Source organism: Mya arenaria, chromosome 6 (genome assembly GCF_026914265.1).
Source record: "Mya arenaria isolate MELC-2E11 chromosome 6, ASM2691426v1".
In the NCBI taxonomy this organism is placed as follows: Eukaryota; Metazoa; Mollusca; class Bivalvia; order Myida; family Myidae; genus Mya; species Mya arenaria.
The window spans coordinates 13,926,378-13,948,315 of NC_069127.1; the positions used below are offsets into that span (position 1 = coordinate 13,926,378).

Consider the following 21,938-nt stretch of genomic DNA (forward strand, 5'->3'; position numbering starts at 1 on the left):
GCAAATTCCAATGACTTTTGTATCCACTGCGTATGAATAACCAAATGTAAGTTACATTTCTGACGTGTACATTACAGTATATCTCTAGCAGATCTAGCCCCCCCCCCCACACACACACACCCGAAACCCGACCTTCTAGCAGATCTAGCCCCCCCCCCACACACACACACCCGAAACCCGACCTTCTAGCAGATCTAGCCCCCCCCCCCACACACACACACCCGAAACCCGACCTTCTAGCAGATCTAGCCCCCCCCCCCCCACACACACACACACAAATGTACTCTTATACTCTTCACATATGGAGGAAATAAAAGATCTTTTCAAAATTCTAACCAAAATTCACCGTTTCGGAGTATATTTTTTCTTGGGGGAGTACCCCCTCCCCCCCCCCCCCCCACAAACTAATTTTGATTCTGATGGAGGGGCACAAGGTAACTTACGCCTACTCTTGAACGTCAAATCCTGGAGCCGGCCCTGATAATGATATCCTATACGCCCATTCAAAGGAAATAATTATTACTTTAACACATTGGTAACTGTTATAAGCATATTTTGATAATTAGTTACCGTTTAGTCAACAACATCCCTACAACTATACAATCGTATAAAAACTAGCATCAGAAGTACAAATATAGGTCTAAATCGATTATGTATTTATCTAGCATATTGAACAGATCTGAGAGTGTGTTTTTTTAAACAATTGATAAGTTTTTGCTTGTTTTTAATTAATATAATTTAAAAAACAATAATTTTAAAAACAGCACACACATAAAATTGCGAACACCGGATCCTGAGATCCTCGTGCATTGCTTTCAAATTTCCCGCTGTAAAAAATTATGTCCACCGGAAGTTTATGTAGCCTCGTTTTCGTTCTTCGCCATTTTGTGAATAAACCCCTGTCAGTCGGGGGATAAGGGCGTGAGAACGCCGTTTTACGAGATAGTTAAGAAATAACATTTCCTGAGAAGACCACAGTTTGATTCCACCATGCCTCTTGCTCAACTAGCGGACCCATGGAAGCCCATGGACGTTTCCAATGATGAGGTCCGGCTTTTCTCTGTTGCCCACTCTTAGTTTTGACGTAACTAAACACTAATTGGCCCAACCCACTGCAAATATTCGTGCTAATTAGACTTAACGGCTTGCTTTATAAATAACACATTAACAAATACATAGTTATTTGTTATTGTCGTATCTATTGAACGGTTTTTTAATAATCCAGTAGTACATGAAATACTGACATTCAAAGCTGCATATTTAATGACAAGGTGCAGTCACTGAGTCAGCATCAACATATCCTACGTTTTGCCAGATGTAGCGGATGAAGAAGACTGTTTAATTTGTAAAATATTCAATGAAGAAAATATGGTGCAATGAAGTTTTTAGCAGTTGTCGGAAATCAAATCAGCACTGATGTACGCCACTCGAGAGCAATTTCAAGTTGATCTGTCTCTATTTTAAAAGTATTTTAGCCTTTACCCCAAATCACCCTAACATGAACTTCGAGGAATTACAGAGATTTTCTAAAAAAATATTGAAAAATAAGGCATATCAAATAGTATCTTAATGGTAGGTAGTGGACCAATATACTTTTCAAAACGTGTGTATTCCGAGTAGCTTGTTCATTTTGGGTATAAAAGTTGTTAAATGTTTTCATATATTTGATGTAAGTGCTCTTATGTTGTTGTGAAAACTGGGACAAGTTGCATGGGTAGTTCACTATTCAGGAGAGTCGCAGAAGAGCCCTATACTTAGCCAAGGGTGATTCTAGAATTGATTGTGTGTGTTAGGGGTGGATGGCACCAATTCTTTTTATTGGTCTAAAACAAATGCAAATTGACTTCACATTGCCTTTTATACAAACTTATATAAACCTTACTATTCTGGAAGCAGTTGCAGTTAAAAAACCAATATTAAATCTGATAGCCAAACTGAACTTCAAACTCAATTACAGATCAACATTCCTGGTTATGCACCAGTCGATTGTTACCACGGCCCCCCTAGGTCCGGGGGTATATTGGGGATAGCCGGGGAAATGGGCAGTGTTTTTACCTTCCAGGTGGCCCCGCAGTGCTGGGTGAATGTGGTGGTTTTGTTTTCGTGCCAAATATAGCGGGGAATGGGCCTTACCTAGAGTCCCATGGGTGCGGGGGCATTTGGTGGGGGTTTCACCAGCAGTTCGTCCCTGCAGTGCGGGGACTTTGCCTGGGCTTGGCTAGACCGAAAGTCAAAGTCCCCGCTATTCTCCGGATGTGGGGGGGACCGTGGTTACAATTGACTGGTGCATTACGATGTCTTTATTTTATCATTGAATGATTATTGGTGGAATTATTGATATTTTCAGGGATCTCTGGAGGATATGCTTGTCGACGATCAGGTAAGATGATTCTCTCAAAGTTTAAGCAGATTTTTTTTTCTGTTTTGAAACATTTATGCTTGTTGGCACAAAAGTATCAATGATTGGAAAGTAAAGCTGCATTTTAATGTATATTTTTAGGAAGTGTTTTATTTAAAGAGATGTTCATCAAATGATTATAATAACAAATGCTTTACTTCATAATGTGTGCTGTTATTTTAAGATGTTATTAGAAAAAAATGTACGCGATTATGAACAAATTCTTAACACTGGATAGACCAATAATGTTGACACATATTGTGTACATAACAGGTTTATCGGATAATTCAATACATTTCTTTGTATCGTTTCCCAGTATGATGCTGACAATGACAAGGAGATCGAGATTGGCAATGAGTCGATTGGGAAAGATGGGGAACGTGTTGACCCCTCAAACTTTGAACTCCTCAAGGTCCTTGGACAGGGATCATTCGGAAAGGTAGAAATTTTATTCCAGTGTTCTCTTAAAATGGCTGAGATACTTTAGCAGTGTTGGTTAAAATAACATTTTATGAAGTTATTTCTTTCAATTTTAATATTTTAAAACACTATAAGTATGTATTAATAAGATATAATTTGCAACACAGATATTGTCTGTTGTAAACTTGAAGTTGTCCTAGACTGGAAGGAATCTCCTTTCTCCAGTGTGCGACATTAACCTTTTGTTCCTGGTAGCTAATGGGGCTACAGATTTTGAGATTTCTGTAGCCCGAGCCAGATTTCCATAGCCCAACAGTTGACATAAAAACACATTTTGAGTACCTTATATGGTTAAAAACAAGGAATGATATGACAACTGTACAATCTCTCATTTTGTTTTATATGAATGCAAGTATGGTGGTAGTGTAGTCCAGTGTTGCCAGGGGGCGGGGAGGCTGGTGGTGGTTCGAATGAGGCCTGGGCATTTTTTTGTAATTAGAATAATAGTGGGGTTTTTTTGTTTTTTTTTTCTTTGAATTTTTGGTTGATATTTAGTGTTTTGTGATGGATGATCATGTTTAAAAGAATTTTGGTCCTGAAAAAAATAATCTTTACTGATTTCATTTTTTTTGAAGGGCGTGTGGCCATAGGGTGGATCATGTTAATGCAAATGCCGCCTGTGAATAATCCAAGTTTATTTGGAGAAAAAAGAACAAGATCCAAACTTCAATATCTCACTATAGCAAAAAAGTATTGACAATCTGAAATTTGATCTTTTAACTGAAAGCCCCGTGATTTCATTGCCAGTCGGGCTATCTGAAAGGAATTTTTGTAGCATGGGTAATTTTTTCCTCGCCACAGGCGATCGGCTACCGTTAATGTCACACACTGTTTCTCTACCTGTATATTCTGTGTGCAGGTTTTCCTGGTCCGCAAGATCACTGGGAAGGACGCTGGCACGCTGTTTGCTATGAAGGTGCTCAAGAAAGCCACACTCAAAGGTACAGTATTCTATTCAAAGCACTTAGAGGTTAGTCATGAATTTTGCTAAAGATTAGAATATGTTTTTCTTTTAAAAAAGTTTAAATTTCTGCTGTTCTATGACTTTTGCATTGATTAATTACGACATAGAAATAAGTGTTTGGCCAAAGGTGTTTTTAATGTTTAAAATTACAATTCTACTGTATAGTTCATTTTTTGTTTTGTCTTCAGTTGTAAGTATTTCTATACCATAAATTAAAGTGAAATATAAAACATTCATGTCATAATTGTAAGATGTTAATATTTTATACATTCAGTGCGGGACATGTTAATATTTTATACATTCAGTGCGGGAAATGTTTATATTTTATACATTCAGTGCGGGACAGGCAGAGAACAAAGATGGAGAGAGATATTTTGGCAGATGTTAATCACCCATACATTGTTCGACTTCATTATGGTACGCTACCTTAGGCTTATCTATTTTCAGCATTCTAGCTTTTAAAAGACAGAAGTCTTGGTATTGTTGTGAGCAACTGCAGTGTCATGTATGGATTTATTTTAACTGTGAAAAAACATAAATGATAGCATTACTTGGAAACAATTCAAGATTTTAACATAAACATCTATAAAAATGCCCACAATGATGGAACACACATGTAGCATAAACATACCAACAATGACAGAACACACAGTGACATGTAGCATAAACATACCCACAATGACGGAACACACATGTAGCATTAACATACCAACAATGACAGAACACACAGTGACATGTAGCATAAACATACCCACAATGACGGAACACACATGTAGCATAAACATACCCACAATGACATAACACACATGTAGCATAAACATACCCACAATGACAGAACACACAGTGACATGTAGCATAAACATACCCACAATGACGGAACACACATGTAGCATAAACATACCCACAATGACAGAACACACAGTGACATGTAGCATAAACATACCCACAATGACGGAACACACATGTAGCATAAACATACCCACAATGACAGAACACACAGTGACATGTAGCATAAACATACCCACAATGACGGAACACACATGTAGCATAAACATACACACAATGACAGAACACACAGTGACATGTAGCATAAACATACTCACAATGACATAACACACATGTAGCATAAACATACCCACAATGACATAACACACATGTAGCATAAACATACCCACAATGACAGAACACACATGTAGCAAGTCCCATCACTGAAACTAGAATTCTTGCTGAGTTATGCCCCTTGATTAACTAATGCATTCTGGGATGTCTAGTAAGCACAGTGGTTTGCTAACTTACTCCTCATCAAGTAGTTCGAGGTTTGAATTTCGGCCTGGGTCTATGTGACTTTTGTTGGTGGTCACAAAAACAAGTTGGGTTTTCCCGGGCACTCTGCTTCCCCCCATAACACAACCTTAGTCTATTTATTATTTTCACAATTATTGAAAATGAAATAAAATTTTAACTAACTGTGAACAAATGATGTGTGTTGACTCCTGCTTCTTTTTGCAGTAAACAGGAATTGATATCAAATTTGATTGGACAGTGGGTTTTTTAACAAGCTACCGGCAGGCATTACTCAGTTTTGTCAATTATATAATTATGCATCAAGAAATGCATTAAATGCACTGGTTATGTCAATTGAACATAAGTGTGAAGAACTTTTTGTCCTGTTTGGTGTATAATACAGCTCTGGAAGCCATCCTGTGATCATGTACAATGTATTTTGCAGCATTTCAAACAGAAGGCAAGCTGTACCTGATCCTGGAGTTTCTACGAGGTGGGGATCTCTTCACCAGGCTCTCTAAAGAGGTAAACATTATCATCGAATAGTGTTGTGCTTTTGCTCTTATCACAACAAGTACTTAACTGGATATCTTTCAAGCATCATTCGATAATATGTGTAGTACATAGGGGTGTAGAAATGTGCCGGAAGCTGGTAAAATAACCCGGTTACTTTTGCATCTTCACCCGGCTATTTTCCCCACATCAACAAAAATAAAATCTGTTATTTTTTGTCATGTTTTTATGTTAACATCCGTTTAAAACCCCTGTTGTTTGTATTGTTTATTTTGGTTTTCACGCGTTCGGACTTCAATACAGCATTAGCTCGATACGTGACGTCATTAGTCGTATCCCCCTCTGGGATGTTTTCAAGTGCTAGGTTTGGGTTTCCCAGCGTTCCGAATACAATAACATTAGCTCGATACATGACCTCATTTTAATAGTCGCACCTCCTCTGGGAATGTTTTGAAGTTAATGATTTGCGAAGCAATGGAGGGTGAAAAAAAGAATATTTTTTTCTAGACACCAAAAAACGTAGTAAGTTTGCAACATCAGTGTGTCTGGCCTTCTGTTAGTCCTATTACCATTTACGCAACATTCCTTTTTGTATATGCGTGTTACCCGGGTGTAAACAAAATGCAGTGATGTCACTGCTAAAAATAATCAATTATTTTGATGAATTTTACATGTACCTTTGGTGAAATTTTGTATGCTTTAAACGTCACAAAGTGTCCAGATATTTCTTTTGGTTATTAAAACGGAATAAGATAGCTGCAGGTGAAATATCTAGAACGACAGAAAATGAAGTTAAATGTATATCTCAGATTCAGTATCGTATTCAAGTACATTTATGTTAAGTTTCCCTGTTACAAAATAAACATGCACCAGAAGACTAGAAATTTTGGTTAAAAAAGGCTTAAATTCATCGCACAAGGGGCGTTGCCCCCTTGACTTTAACTGGGGGAGGACACCCCTTTCCGCCTACTTTTGGTATATTCCCTGCTACTTAAATTAATTTCTACACCCCTGGTTTGTATTCATGTATTGTACAATAATGGATCTTGTTGGATCCTAGAAGGCTAGGCTATCATTGCACTTAAGTTGCTTCGTTCTTTATATAAAGTAAACATGAGGCTGTGTCTAGAGATGAGACAAAAGAATAATGATAGCAATATGGTAGTTATTTCATTGTATAACATATCATATTTAAAGTTTTTTGTGCAGATACCGTAGTATTTCTGCTGTATTGTTTATAGTTGTTCGATAAAGAGACTGTTCATGTAATTCAAAGCATGGTTTAGACATGTGTTTAATATTTACATGTATTTTGAGTACTTTATTAGTTAATGAGAATTTGGTGATAGTGGTTATATTTAGACCAATGCATAATTTAAAATGTGATCGTATACATGTAAAGTTATGCACAAACTTATCTGCACTTTTAATGCTTGTAGTTAAGTTTTCCCAATTGGCTAAAACAATTCTTACAAACATTTGACAGTTAACATGTTTCAACTGTGGAACAATATGCTGCAAGTTTGTGAACGGAAAGACAAGTTAATAAAATGAAAGTTTGTGTCATAATCCATTAGTATATATTTATCAATTTACTTTCTGAATATGGAATCATTTTGGTCCCTCCTTTCTGACCCAGCTTCAGATAGATGGATATGTACCTCAGGTAACAAAGTTGTTATGGCAACCATGACGCATGGAAATGATTCTGTATTATTTTGCTCTGTATTATGTTATTGTCATGCCAAATTTGTGTTTCATTACTGTAACCGTAGTTATTTCATGATGATTCGAAAGCTACATTGTCGGAATGCTTAACACGATTTGTGTGCATAATTTTGGTGTCCTCATCTGCTACAAATAAAACAAAAGTTAGCCTGAACTTAAAATCTGTGAAAGATTTGAAAATGAAACTTGGTGCACATATTTTTTAAAACTATTTGGACATGTGTAGCAAGTTGTACACCTCTGACTTAAAAAATTTTTGACTGTGAGAATATCAAGGCAGTGACATTTGCTTGGGTTGACCTTGTTTTTATCAAGGTAGTGTATTGTTTAAATCCAACGTATCAGAAACCGTTGGAAGTTTATTAACTTTAAGACTCAGAAGACAGACTTTTACCTGGTTTATAAGTTTCAATAGGATCAGTTGCTTAGCACATAGAGTTTTTTGCAAAGCTTGGTTCTGTTGGTGGACACGTAGAGATAACCTTGATTTCCAATTTACTTTTGAACGATATGGTGCAGTCTTCAGACTTGGTATGCTCATTGGTCATTGTCAGTAGATAAATGCTATTGATTTTGGGGGTCAATAGGTCAAGGTCATGATGAACTTATTAGAAAAATGACTTGAGATGAATCCCATTCGCGGACTTCTAATTAATTTTGTTTGGTTGTCTTAATTTACGTATTCATCACCAAGTGAGCTTATGTTTAGTCAGTTAAAGTATACACATGTAGATTTTGGGGGGAATATCATAAAACAATTTGTAGTAAAAATTTGAAATGTCCAAATTACAGTTGTATGTATTTCGCATTGTTGCTTTAGCATTTGGCATCACATTTGTATACTTAAACATTTCATGTTGCTACTCCTTGTTTGTGTTGCTTTGTGTTTTTAGTCGGTCTGTTTTCTTAATGAAAAATGTTGATGTATTGCCTTGCTGGTGTTGTGTAGTTATTGGCGGCAGCAGACAGGAATTCTGAAATATTGGCTACCTCCGCCAAAAATTGTTGCAAGATATTGTAATGGAGCTTGGTACACAGGTTTTCAAAACTAACTATATAGTTAGGCTAATAATAACTCTAGCAATAATACTGGTAAATTTTTATGTATGCCTCTTTTTACAAAATTCCATCTGACGGGTTCTCCTGTTTTGATTATGCCATTGTCAGTGCATATGTATTGTCGCCATTAAGTCTTGTGTGAAACTTTGTTTATCTTATCCTTTTGTTTGTTTTATATTTAGTCCGTTAATGATGTTTAGTTTAGTTTAGCAATTTAGAAAGAGGTACATATATTGTCTGTGAATTTGTTATTATACACATTTGCACTTTTTGGAAAATCTGTCATGCACATCACAAATAGCTAGTGTCTCTTGAAATCACAATCTACAAAAACCTACTTGAGTGTAATATAACCTCATCAAAATGCAGTATCAATTACTCTTTTATATGTAACTACATGTAACCTTTATCTAAGGTGTTATTAACCGATGTTAGCTAGCAGTCAACCTGTGCACCTGTTCATAGCCTTAGAACCATAATCCCACAGCTTGCAGTCAAGTTTGTAAGCGCAGTCTTAGTGTTTGTGAGTTTTGCCCAATCACCAAGTTCTCATTGCTACCCATTTTGATATTTGTTGGATATGTACTCATATTATCTTTGTTTGTACGTTCTGATAAAACACATTTCATGAGATTGATATTGCGGCTTCAGTGCTTGATGTTTTAATGAAAAATACTATCTATGTAGGGGTTCAAATTATTCATGAAAAATAAGCACAGCAAAGGGCACAGTAAAAGTTGTTTATTTGAAAATAAGAAAGTAATGGTGTCATCTTAGTGACAAACTCTAACATAAAAACAGTGTTAAACACTACAGTCATAAGTTTGTTACTTGGTTAGTATGACAGTTCTTTCTTCAAATGGGCACATCAAATCTTGAATATAAATTTGTCCAGCTATGTGTTACATACAAGATTTTAGAATCTACCAGTTCCAAAGTAAAACATGAATTGGTGAGCACAAAATTTGATTCTGAGACCACTGTGATATCAACCATTGTTGGAACACACAGTATGGCAGTATGAAATCTGGTTGTACTTCATGATGTATACTGATCATAATTTTAATACGTGTAATGTGGGTTCCAGTGATGATACATTCCCCTGCCGACAGGTGGGTGAGACACAGGTGATGTGTTATGCCCATTTTATGTGTGTTTGCAGGTTATGTTCACGGAAGAGGATGTTAAGTTCTACTTGGCCGAGCTAGCCCTGGCCCTCGACCACCTGCATAAGGTTGGCATCGTCTACCGCGACCTCAAACCAGAGAAGTATGCACACACACAAATACACTGATTTAAATTCCAAAAAACAAGTACATTATACTATTAATAAAATACAACATGTTCTAAATGTTCAAAATATAAACAATCTCACACTTATTCTTATAATGCTTATAGGGGTACTGTAGTTTCCATTGTTGTATTTTTCCAGAACTACATGAAGCAGAAAGTTTATTCAAGGAAATAACATGACCTGTGATCAAATCATAGAATAACATATATATTTACAATAAAGAGATAAATTCATTTATGTCAGTAAGATTAATAACAAATGAGTTCAAGTCACAATTTGGTTTGACTGGACTATTTTCTTTTATCGCCTGCAGAATACCTGTTAAGCTATGATTTGCTCTGTTTCAGCATCCTGTTGGATTCCGATGGTCACATTAAGTTGACAGACTTTGGTCTGAGCAAGGAGTCCCTGTTTGAGGACAAGAAGACATATTCGTTCTGTGGGACTGTGGAATACATGGCCCCAGAGGTTGTGAACAGAAAGGGCCATGGCACAGCAGCTGACTGGTGGTCATATGGGGTGCTTATGGTGAGGATGGGGGAGGGCATGGTGCATGTAAATTGGGCATTTTGGACAAAAAGGATCAGTACAAATTACTGTCATGCTTGAAAGTCAGCATAAAATTTGATTGGATATAACCTCTAGAGAACACTTATTTCTGTTGAAGTACTAATTATTAAAACATAAGTCAATTTGCATAGTGTCTATGAATACGTAATATGCAATATAATGGTTGATTTTCAATGTGTTTACTTCTTTGATTGATTGCTCTAAATGTTAACTTTACAGTTTGAGATGTTGACAGGAGCTTTACCATTCCAAGGCCTAAACAGAAAAGAAACCATGACACAGATTCTCAAGTAAGAAACATTGTAACACATAACATCACTGTACTTTTCTGACTCATATATAATACTCGGTTCACTTAGTTTAAACTTATTTACAATATTGTATTAGTCACTCTTGTTGTCACAATGTTTCTCAAGAGTGTGGTCTTGTATAATGAGAGAAACTCAAGTGTCCGTGGTATACACAATTGTCCAGCTTGGTGACCACAAACAAAACTCACGTTCTCCCAGGCCTGTGTGTGAACTACAGTACTGACAAGACAGACAGGTCCTTAAGTCCTTCAGAGAATATACTCTAAATTATATATCTTTCATATCTAAACAATGTCTTTAAAACAACTGTTATACACAAAAGTGTATGTGGTAATGTACATGGATATCTGTAGGCTAAGACTACATAAAGACTATTTAAGTGTGAATTTAACTTTTTATTTCAGAGCCAAGTTAGGAATGCCTGGATTCCTTTCACCTGATGCACAGAGTTTGTTGAGGGCGCTCTTCAAAAGAAACCCACAAAACAGATTAGGTAAGGAGGTGGAGGACTTGCTTTTCATTGAGTTTAGTTTATCTGAATTGATTTAGCTGGATTGCATATAAACCACAAGCTAATAAGAATGATGCTAGAGTTGGTCCAGTACTGATGCCTGTTTTGTTTTGAGATACCATGAACAAGTGCTCTTCTTTGCCCTCTATGGTGAGAGGTGGTGACCTGTATCAATAGACTAAATCACTTAGGTGTTTCTTTTTTTACTGAAAATGTGGCCGAGAATTGGGAAATGGGAAGACATATTGTTTTTGCTAAAGTTGTCTGTATGACATTTGTCTGTCTGTCACTAATCTCATCTGCCCCATTACTCTTGAACCGCTTGAAGGATTCTGAAATAACTACCCACAATGTTCACAATATTAAGATGATGTGCAGAGCTCATGTAACAACCAGGTAAGTTCAAGGTTATGGTCACACATACAGGTCAAAGGTCATATGACTATATTTTGTGTCTGCTCCATTTCTCTTAAACCGCTTCCAGAATTTTGAAAATAACACACCAGAAATGATCACCATATTGAGATGATGTCACACCTAGAGGCCAAAGGGCATATGACATTTGTGCGCCTATTAGGAGACATCAGTTTTTTTATTACAAAAACAACCATTTAGTTTGATATGTTACTGCATACGATCAGAGAGTCCTTTCATTGCCAGGTTCCAGTAGTATCGGCATTGAAGAGTTGAAGCGGCACGCGTTCTTCTCCACAATAGACTGGGAGAGGTTGATATTACGGGAGGTGAACCCACCGTTCAAACCTGCCGTTGTGCAGACTGATGACGCTTTCTACTTTGATCCAGAGTTTACATCAAAAACACCTAAAGGTAGAACTTCTTGCTCTCATTGAATAGAAATTAAGCAATTAATATTCAAACTGATTTTATTTTATCTTTGGAATGGAATACACAGTTGTCAAATAAATACATGTTCATGTATGCAAACTTGCACTGTACTTCGTGATTAGTTCAAATGATTAAGTTTGTTTTTTTGAAGGGATCATAGATAGCATTGTTGGTCATATTGATAAAAGGTGTTTTCCTCTGTAATTCATTTTGTTAATTACTCATTACATATAAGTTCAGCAACATAACAACAACCTTGACTTCACCTATTGCTTTTCTATAATAGTTCTTCAGAGTGTATTTTAATTGTTAACCATTGTGACATTAAATCAAGCTTACCCTAACCTTACCCTGTTCTCCTCTGTGCCCAGATTCTCCAGGTATTCCCCCCAGTGCCACAGCCCATGAGCTATTCCGTGGGTTCAGCTTTGTCGCCCCGGCCCTCCTAGATGATGTCATGCAGACTTCCAACCCACTAGAAACCCAAGTCAGCCTCGCTAAGGTGAATCATAATGTTCCAAACTGGTTAAAAAAAATTATTGTTGCATTTCCAGGAAAGCATGTTTCAAGTTAAAAGCTTGTGTTCATTTATGATAAAATGTATTCATGCTGTATAGTAACCATGTTGTATTGTGTATTGGGTTTAACTTATGCTGAGCATAACAATGTTTTGTGTTTCTTCTTGCAGCTTCCTGGGGTTAAGACTTCTCAATTTATTGACGAGTATGAATTAAAGGAGGTAGGTATCAACACTTTTGTACTAATTCTAATATTAAACATAAAGGCCCATTAGCTGCAGTTAATCAAATTCAAAGTATTTCTTTAAAGAAAATGCATAGCATGTATGTGATAAGTAATAACATGAAATCAATTGTGTATTATAAGACATATAAACACAATTCTAGATTGTGATAGAATTTACCAACATTGGAGCGAAAGTTGTTACATTGAAATGTTTATATTGTTTGAACACATTTTGAGACAAAGTTATTTGTATGTTGGTCAACATGTTTCGCTATCAGCAGGTTAATATGAAGTGTTCAGGAGACCTAATGCAAGCACTAATTTATTTCTTTTTTCATAAATATAAACAAATAAATGATCAAAACTGGGAGCGAGGCTTTAAACTTTTTAATCTTTGCTTTTTGGAGCTCTCTATCTGCTTGTGACATCATCTTTGCTATGATTTACTGGTATATATATCTTAAAAATAAAAAAGTTTTACATAAAGCAAACATTCAGAAAAAAAGGTTACATGGTATGGAATTTATGAGGCAAATTTGCTGTTAGTAATAACAATAAGCCTTGTTAAGTGAGTGAGATTTCAGAAACAAGTCTTAATACATTTCATATAGCATATTTCATATTAAGATAATATTATAATAGAAAATACAATACTACAAGAGATATTTATGTTGCTGAACATAAAATGTCGCTTTCCAATGCCCTCAATTGAAAATTTATAATGCCTTTTTTTCATGATGATCATTTAAGATAATAATACAAAAGAAAATATAATTTTTTTGAACATTTGCTTCAGGATATTGGCATTGGTTCGTATTCTGTGTGTAAGAGATGTGTACATCGGGTCTCTGGGAACAGCTTTGCAGTGAAGGTAAGTTTTCTCCATATTAACACAGCTTTTTCATAAAAAAAAAGTAAGATAAATGCAGGTTTATTAAATGTTAAACAATTATAGTTCGGTAGATTTATATAATTTAAAACTGAAAGCTATTCAAGAACATCAATTGTTAATGACAGGGCCGATCTTTGATTTGTAGTTTTACAATATGTAAAGGGATTGAATTGTAAATGTTGCGTTTGTTCAAGTATAGAAAACTGACATCTATTAATCAACCAATAAAAGGAGCTGTTTCATGTTGGATTTTCAATCCATCCAATGGAAGGTCTTGTGACAAACAGCCTAGCTACAACCATTTTGTTCATGTGATTCATTATCTGCAGACAATAAATCTTAAATACTAAACTATATCTTACGTAACGCAAAGCTCATTTACTTCATATTTTGTTGTAAGGTACATGTACTCAGTTGTAACATCAATATGTTCATTCCTGTTTTATAAGTGTTCTGATATCTCTGTACAGATAATGGATAAGGAAAAGGTGGACCCATCTGAGGAGGTTGAGATCTTACTGAGGTTCGGCCACCACCCCAATATAATCACTCTCAGAGATGTAAGTAGAAAGGGCCACATTGATGCCAGGCTACCAGTGAGCTTTCATATTGGTGTTCTGTCAAAATGGAAATACTGGTATGAATAATTTAGTGTGAATGAGATATTTGAATATTTAAATGTGACATTAGGTCTACCATATGAGCATTGAAATCAACAAATCAACACCAACCTTTTCTTAAAACATCTTATATATTCTTTAAAACTCCCTGTTAGGCTGTATCATATCGTATTTTATGGTAGAAAAGCACACAGTCCATGGTACTACCCATTTACAAGTACTGTATTTCCCCGCCTATAATATGTGAAAATTGGGTCCCGATTTTAATCTGAAAGTAGGGGACGATTATTGATTAGTTTTTCAATGGTATTTCCTCACAAGCCTAGATGCAAATGTGGTATATACGGTAGTTGGTTAACCACCCGAGAGGCAAATGGCATCATACAGTATTCGACTGACCATTTTATTGTCTATTGATACAGGAAGTATGGGACATCAAGAAATCAAAGTGCTGGATAAACGAGTCTATTAAAAAACACTTAGGGTGTGGTCTTATAAGTGGATCGCCTTATAGACAAGGAAATATGGTAGTTTACCTTTTACCTGTAATTTATACTTGTGCCCATCTTGCAGGTGTTTGACAATGGTAGCAAGGTGTACATGGTGACAGAGTGGCTACAGGGGAAGGAACTCTTGGACAAGATTTTACTGCAGCGTTTCTTCTCCGAGCGTGAGGCAAGCTCGGTCCTACAGGTTGTCACAAAAACCGTCGAGTACCTTCATCAGAATGGGGTAGGTTGTGTTAAAGGAACTAGACAGAGTATTCTAATTTTTTATATGTACTCAAGTAAAACTTGATATTTTTTTGTTTGTCCATGATAATAATAGGTGAATGTTAAGTTGAGTAGGGCAGTCTATTCAGCCTCCAAATCCACAGATTTCTGACACGATCTTAAGTCCCTTATAACAGGATCAAGTTTTGTTGTTTTTTTGGTATAAATCCTGCAATCTTCTCCTTTTGAGACTTGTTAAGGAAATTATTTTAAAGTTAAACAATTTGAGTATTATAAATAAGTAAATTGGCTAAATTACAAAATGATACTTAAACCTGTCACACTTATAATATAATATAAATATTTTTAGAACTTAATCCCTTCATAAGAATAATTGCAGGGGTTTTTGAACTAAGAAGGCTTATGTAGAAGGAAGATGATGGGAGTTCTTTTGGCAATAATAAACACAGAAAGAGTAAATATCTTATTTCCGTTGATCACCTAGAAATGCCCATTTGTACCATAAGATGTTACTCAAAGTTTTGTTATATTGTTTATTCCCAGGTTGTGCACAGGGATCTCAAGCCATCGAACATTCTCTACGCAGACACGAGTGGTAACCCTGAGAGTCTGCGTATTTGTGACTTTGGATTTGCCAAACAGCTGCGGGCAGATAACGGCCTGCTCATGACTCCATGCTACACTGCAAACTTTGTAGCACCAGAGGTGGGCTTCACTCAATACTTGATGTTAGCAATGTAAAAAGGGAATATGTCAGGTTTTGGCAATGAAAGACTTTCACTGTGTTGATTTAATCATTTTAACACTTACTTAAATTGGCTAACTGCAGTAAAAAAAGAATTGAATACGTAACCATTTGTATTTGTTATGCCAGATGAATTTCCATGTACTTAATATTTTTTATGGTTAACAAAGCTGGTGATAGAGTTTAAATTTCATCATAAGCTTGTTAGTACTGCCTTGGTATAGATTCATTTCTGACATTCACACACGTAATATTGATCTCCGATGTTGTTTCAGGTGTTGAAGCGGCAGGGATATGACGCTGCCTGTGATATCTGGAGCCTGGGGGTGCTGCTCTACACCATGCTGGCAGGGTAAGTCGAGTTACATTATACATTGTACTCCCTTCACATTGGAGGTGCTTGATTCCTTGTTTATATATTTGGTACTTCAATAATCTTTTATGACGGTTATTTTAATTCTATTATTTGTACTGTTGGGTTGAAAAATACAAAAATGAAAAATTATAGTGCTTCTTTTATATAACATCCTCCTTCCTGAAATTTCATTCGTTCTTTGACTATTTATACACTTTAACTTTGGCAGGCACACACCATTTGCGAATGGACCAAATGACACGCCTAATGACATTCTGGGTCGAATCGGGGAGGGCAAGTTCACCCTTAGTGGCGGAAATTGGGACTCAGTCTCTCCTGCTGCAAAGGTTAGGCAGATAACTCATGATTTTAGATGTTTAATATAAATAAATATTAATAGCTACATGGCCACAATTTTTCCCACTTAAAAAAGGGCCAAAATATCGTTAATATTTATTTATCTAAACAAATCATATGCTTTTTTGTTTTGATTGATAAAGTCAAATGAGTTAAACATAATAATGCATTATAAATAAAAAAAATTGGCATCAACCTATATTGTGTGCCATCATATATCATATAACACTTGCTGATTTATAGCACTAAATACACAAAGTGTTGCAGAAAGCATGCAGATAATTAGCGCTAATGACGTCACATCAAAATACATGTGTAGTATCTCATGAATACAGTTAAATAATAACAAATTTTGTTGGCAGGATCTGGTGAACAAGATGTTGCACATTGACCCCCACAAGCGCCTGAGAGCGGGGGAGGTCCTAAAGCACCCCTGGATTGCCAAGCGAGACCAGTTGCCTCACATGAGGCTCACTCTGCAGGATGCAAACGCTGTCAAGGTAACGTTGGGTGGGATAATGGCTTGAATTGACCAGTCGCTAGTTGTCAATTTAACTTTCAGTTGATCCATAATAGGATTATATTTTGTAAAATAAATATGAGCACATGGTTGCATTATCCAATGGATGAACTGGTGAGCCTCCAACAAATGATCGCAATAATTAGCAATATTTTGATTGGTGATGGATCCATCACAGGTGCATTGGTTTATTACACCAAAGCAGTGACTGTCCTACATCTTAATATTTCTTTAATCTTGCCTGTTGGATATTGATGACAAGGAAAAATATAAAATTCCATTACATAATACATTGTTATAATTATGTAAAGCGTCTTAAATTAGTGGAATGTGGTGTTTTTCAGGGAGCAATGGCAGCTACATTCAAAGCATTAAATTCCCAGCCCAAAGTCGCCGCCCTTGAGCCAGTAGGAGCGTCATTCCTAGCCCAGCGGCGTGGGAAAGCCCGCCCCAAGAGTTCAACAGCTGTATGATATGCCCAGGGCATCCCATCTCTCACCTGAACAGCAGTTGCAGCATCTTTGATCTACCCATGCATATATAGTTAAAAGTTGGACCTATAGATAGTCACCTGTACAACAATGGTTGATCATGTTGCTTTGCGGTCATGTGACAGTTAGATGACCCACACGTCAGTATGTTGTATAGTTTTGTATTTCAGTGGATGTACAAAATTGGCGTTAGCAGTAATGTTGGTTAAGATATCAGGCTTTTTTGTAAGGTTACATGTTCAGTGGTTGCAAATAATACAGGATCTATTTCATTATCAGATATACTTTGATTTAATTGAAATACATTGTTTGTTACTTGTACTATTATCTAGCACCATGTTGCTAGTGATTAATGAAATAAATGTTTTGATTGTTGAAATGTAATATAAAACTACTAATTTTGTAGACTAGATACACTGAACACATTCAGTGTACATTCTTTTGTTACATTTGTTATTTTGTTAAACATAAATGTCAGTTAGTGCTTATTTTTTCTTATATAATTATATATCTTCTTGTATCTTGCTATCTTTGTTTTTGGCATAATACGTAAATATCTTTTTTGTACTTAATTGAGTGACTGATCTTACACTGTGAGATTGATCGTTTTGTACTGTTTGTATGGTACATACACTGTTGGTTGTAAATCATGACAGTTGTTGCCATTGAATGGTTAGTCAAAAGATTTGTAAAATGGGAAACTATCACTTTCAAAATATGAGGGCTTGGGGCAAGATGGATGTAATTGCTTATAAAAATGAGTAAAATTAGCGCCTTCTTGCACTAAGCTCTCAGAATACACTGAGACATGTACTTTTAGGGCAGTTATAGTTAAATTGTTTTCATTTTTTTTTAGATAAAATATAATTGCGCTTCAAGTGTTAAGCTTTCATTCCAAGATTTTATGCATTTAGATAACATATTATAAATTGTTCATATAAAGGTTTTGGTAAATCTTAAGCTACGTGTGAGATTGATTTCTTCATAAAGAACTAGATATAACAATTTATAGTTAGATATAACAGTTTATAATTACAGTGAACATGTATGTGTCTGTTGTTATGACATTTTGATATTCAGCTGAATCAAAAACAGTCTGTCAAGCAATGTATATTCAAGATTGTGTATGTACCATTATTTTGCTTCCAACATATGCTATATTTTATGTAGTTCACACATATCAAAATCATTGAACATTTAATCATTTTGTCTCGTTGACCTTAATGTGAGGAGGACGTTATCGACCTTTCGCCCTTGTGACTTGTAAGCGCATCATAGATCATGTATTGATACGTTTTTGTGTGTTATATATTTAATAGGACTCCACATACCTACCGTATGTTAGACAAATATTTTACAATTGTTTCAAACGGTTCTCCTAGTTGACCAATACATGTATATTATTCTGGGGTTTGGGGCATTAAACTATATAGAAAAATCTAGGCATGCTTTTCGGTAAATAAAACAGAATTGAAATTAATGTTAGGGGAAAGAAAGAAGTTGTTTACCCGACTGTCAGATTTTTATGTACATGCTATTACCAAATTTTCATCATTGCACAATACATGACATTGCAATAAAACAGGTCTAAAATGACATACAACGTTGGTAGCATTATTTCAATAATCTGTTATGATCAAACCTGTAAAGCAGCTGTTGAAGTAGGTTTCCATATCAGAATGCCGGTGAAGGCACACTGTGGAAACAAAAGTAATCACTATGTGAACAGATTTTTGGCATGTTTTCAAAGTTTAAATATTGTGACAATTCTGGATACTTCATGGTTGTTGTTGTTGGAGAGTCTGTTTTGTTTGAATGTTATACATGAACATCCGGCGTATACATGTTAACTTATATACTAGTAAACAGCTTTACATCAAGCTTTACAAGAATTAAACATATGTATGTATATTATTGCAAATAGATATTTTTCTTTTCAATCAATATGAATGTATTCTTCACATTGCAAAGAAATTAATCTGCATTTAAAAAGTGCATTTCCTTCTTGCATGATTAATTCTGCAATTCTTACTTTAATTAAGCCTATGTCCGTAAATGTATTGTGTTAAATGTTATTCCGTATAAAGATAACTAATTGCAAATGAAGATATTTGTGCACATTTTATGATTATATATTTAATGATAAGAAGTTAGCAGTATACTATTACACGCAAGAATCTCACTTTAAATTCAGTCCATAATTACGGTGCAGAGCTTTAAGTGTGTATTCATTGTTGACCTGCACAGGTATCACTTGTAACTGCATGTGTATCTCGTGCGTGAAGTGGCTGGGCAACTTTCCTTCTCTTCCCCACCCCCCGGGAGCAGGAAACAGAACAATATTATTGTTGATTTAAGAAAGGGGGAGTTATATTGTATATTCTATCTTTGGACCAATGATTTCTGGTGCAAATTATTATTTTGTTCAAATTTAAACTTTTCTATTTATCAAAAAATAGGTAGATAAGATTGATATTAGCTTGAAAGGGAAATGTGCCCAGCCAGATAAATGAAGGATGAAGTCAGTAACCTAATGATTTTATATGTTGATCATGTTGGACCTCAGACGCTCACTACATGGGCTGAATTACTTTATATTGAAATGCTTGATCTACCACACAAGATTATACATACTCTACTTAACAATCGCATATTTTGTTTACAAGAATTGTATATACCTGGTATTCAGGATAACTAGGGGACATACATGCGAGTTTTACTGATTTTAATCTGTAACTTATATATTTATATTTGCCTAGATTGACTTAATTAAATTAATTATAAGTCAGAATCATTTATTCCACAAGAATACTATTTATTCAATGTTGTCAAATAAGGCTATCAAGTATAGGATAAATATTGAGGAGATGTAGCCACATGTATAACACAGTTCACTAGAGTGGAGAGATTGACATTGTCTGTATATTTTGTTGTGATTGTTATATTTGTCTCACAAATAGTCCACTTACACTAAATACTTACCTGGGCCCATGTTCATTAACATCTTTGTCTCTAGGACCACATACCTTGAGTCTCAGTTAAAATCTCTAGGACCACATACCTTGAGTCTCAGTTAAAATCTCTAGGACCACATACCTTGAGTCTCAGTTAAAATCTCTAGGACCACATACCTTGAGTCTCAGTTGAAATCTCTAGGACCACATACATTGAGTCTCAGTTGGTGACTAAAGGACCACATACCTTGAGTCTCAGTTGGTGACTAAAGGACCACATACCTTGAGTCTCAGTTGGTGACTAAAGGACCACATACTTGAGTCTCAGTTGGTGACTAAAGGACCACATGCCTTGAGTCTCAGTTGGTGACTAAAAATTGCTGTATATCTTAAACATAACTAGTGTTATTATTTTCTGATCACTTTTTCTCCATAGGAAAGATATTGACGACAGTTTAAAACAATAATCTCGGTTCTTAATTGCGTCTCAACATCAGACACAAGACGTTAGAAAATACGGTGTTAGTGAACATGGTCCCTGTAAAAGTGAATGATTCATTCAAACATTGCAATGGTTACCTCAGTTACCTGAGACAGTAAGAGTACATGATAACATTTGCCTGTTTCATAGAATATTTGAGAAGTACTTGTACTTGTTTATGTTCATAAATAACTAGCTAATATTCTATTTTACCAACGCCCATAATCCAGGATATATGATCAATGTGTACATGTATGAAACAGACCATTAAATATCATTACTTGTATTTGGCATATATGTTTAGATCACTTGAGTCCAGGGAAAGTCAAATTCACTAGAAGGTTTATGTAAAAAGGTAGGTAGTAAATTTCCCTTTGCAATAGCTCACTTTCCATTTGGCATCTGAAAACCTGCAGGACATGGTGCTCAGTTCTGTTGTATGAACTCTGTATTGAAGTGTGTTCAGATACGTGCATGCATGTTACAGTAAAGTCACTAAAATGAAAGACTGCTTAAAATCTTGTATCTAAGATCAAAATTTAGTCTACTGTAGCCTTTTTCTTCAGGAAATGTACTGAGCACTCCATGTTCTCCTGGTTTTGAGAACGCCTGCACACTTTCCCTCTTGTTGTATTAATTTGTTAGAAACTGTATCTATTTGTAGTTGCAAATTGTGCTCACATAAAAAGTGCTGTTTATTTCCTATTATTAAATGAATAAATTATATATACAGTTTTCTATACTGCTGTTTTGTTAAATCTTTTGCTTGGTTGTAAAAACAACTACTGACTAGAAACGCCAATACAAAACAACGAGAAGAAAGAACTCGTAATCCCATAAACGACAGTAGGCGGCTGTCAAACCAAGTCAAAACATCAATTTTAAGGTCCAGTCATGTCCAGTTTGTGAAATTTATTACCGTGCACAATATACCAGCCTGGTTGTTACTAATGGTAGCCTGCATTGGGACTACGATCTTAAGGAAACCGTCGGACTTCCATCTTGGTAAAGGACTCTCTGAAGGGTATGTGGTCGCTTATGTCCGCTTTGGTTGCGTGTGTCCTGGTGGACTGTGTAGATTCGTTTA

The 21,938-nt window shown here is 35.6% G+C and overlaps 1 protein-coding gene across 2 annotated transcripts; it reads left to right on the plus strand.

The window, feature by feature from the left end:
• The first annotated feature begins 875 nt into the window (after positions 1-875).
• On the plus strand, positions 876-21,593 carry LOC128238120 (ribosomal protein S6 kinase alpha-1-like). 2 transcript variants are annotated; one of them, XM_052953690.1, is made up of 22 exons: positions 876-1,047; positions 2,348-2,380; positions 2,715-2,837; positions 3,738-3,819; positions 4,179-4,259; positions 5,572-5,651; positions 7,279-7,305; positions 9,589-9,695; positions 10,068-10,248; positions 10,510-10,580; positions 11,006-11,094; positions 11,773-11,940; positions 12,330-12,460; positions 12,647-12,697; positions 13,499-13,573; positions 14,065-14,154; positions 14,788-14,946; positions 15,492-15,653; positions 15,969-16,045; positions 16,278-16,395; positions 16,768-16,905; positions 17,270-21,593. In XM_052953690.1, the coding sequence occupies exons 1-22, from the start codon at positions 991-993 to the stop codon at positions 17,396-17,398; spliced, it is 2,229 nt and encodes a 742-aa protein (XP_052809650.1). In that variant the 5' UTR covers positions 876-990; the 3' UTR covers positions 17,399-21,593. The 2 variants fall into 2 exon arrangements, with proteins under 2 accessions (XP_052809650.1, XP_052809651.1); XM_052953691.1 differs by lacking the exon at positions 7,279-7,305 and having other exon boundaries at positions 877-1,047.
• The last annotated feature ends 345 nt before the right edge of the window (positions 21,594-21,938 follow it).

Coding starts and splice junctions, on each gene's coding strand:
- LOC128238120 (XM_052953690.1), top strand. CDS start 991: ATGCCTCTTGCTCAACTAGCGGACCCATGGAAGCCCATGGACGTTTCC. Junction 7,306..9,588: donor TAGATGGATATGTACCTCAG/GTAACAAAGTTG, acceptor GTGTGTTTGCAG/GTTATGTTCACGGAAGAGGA. Junction 15,654..15,968: donor CAAACTTTGTAGCACCAGAG/GTGGGCTTCACT, acceptor ATGTTGTTTCAG/GTGTTGAAGCGGCAGGGATA.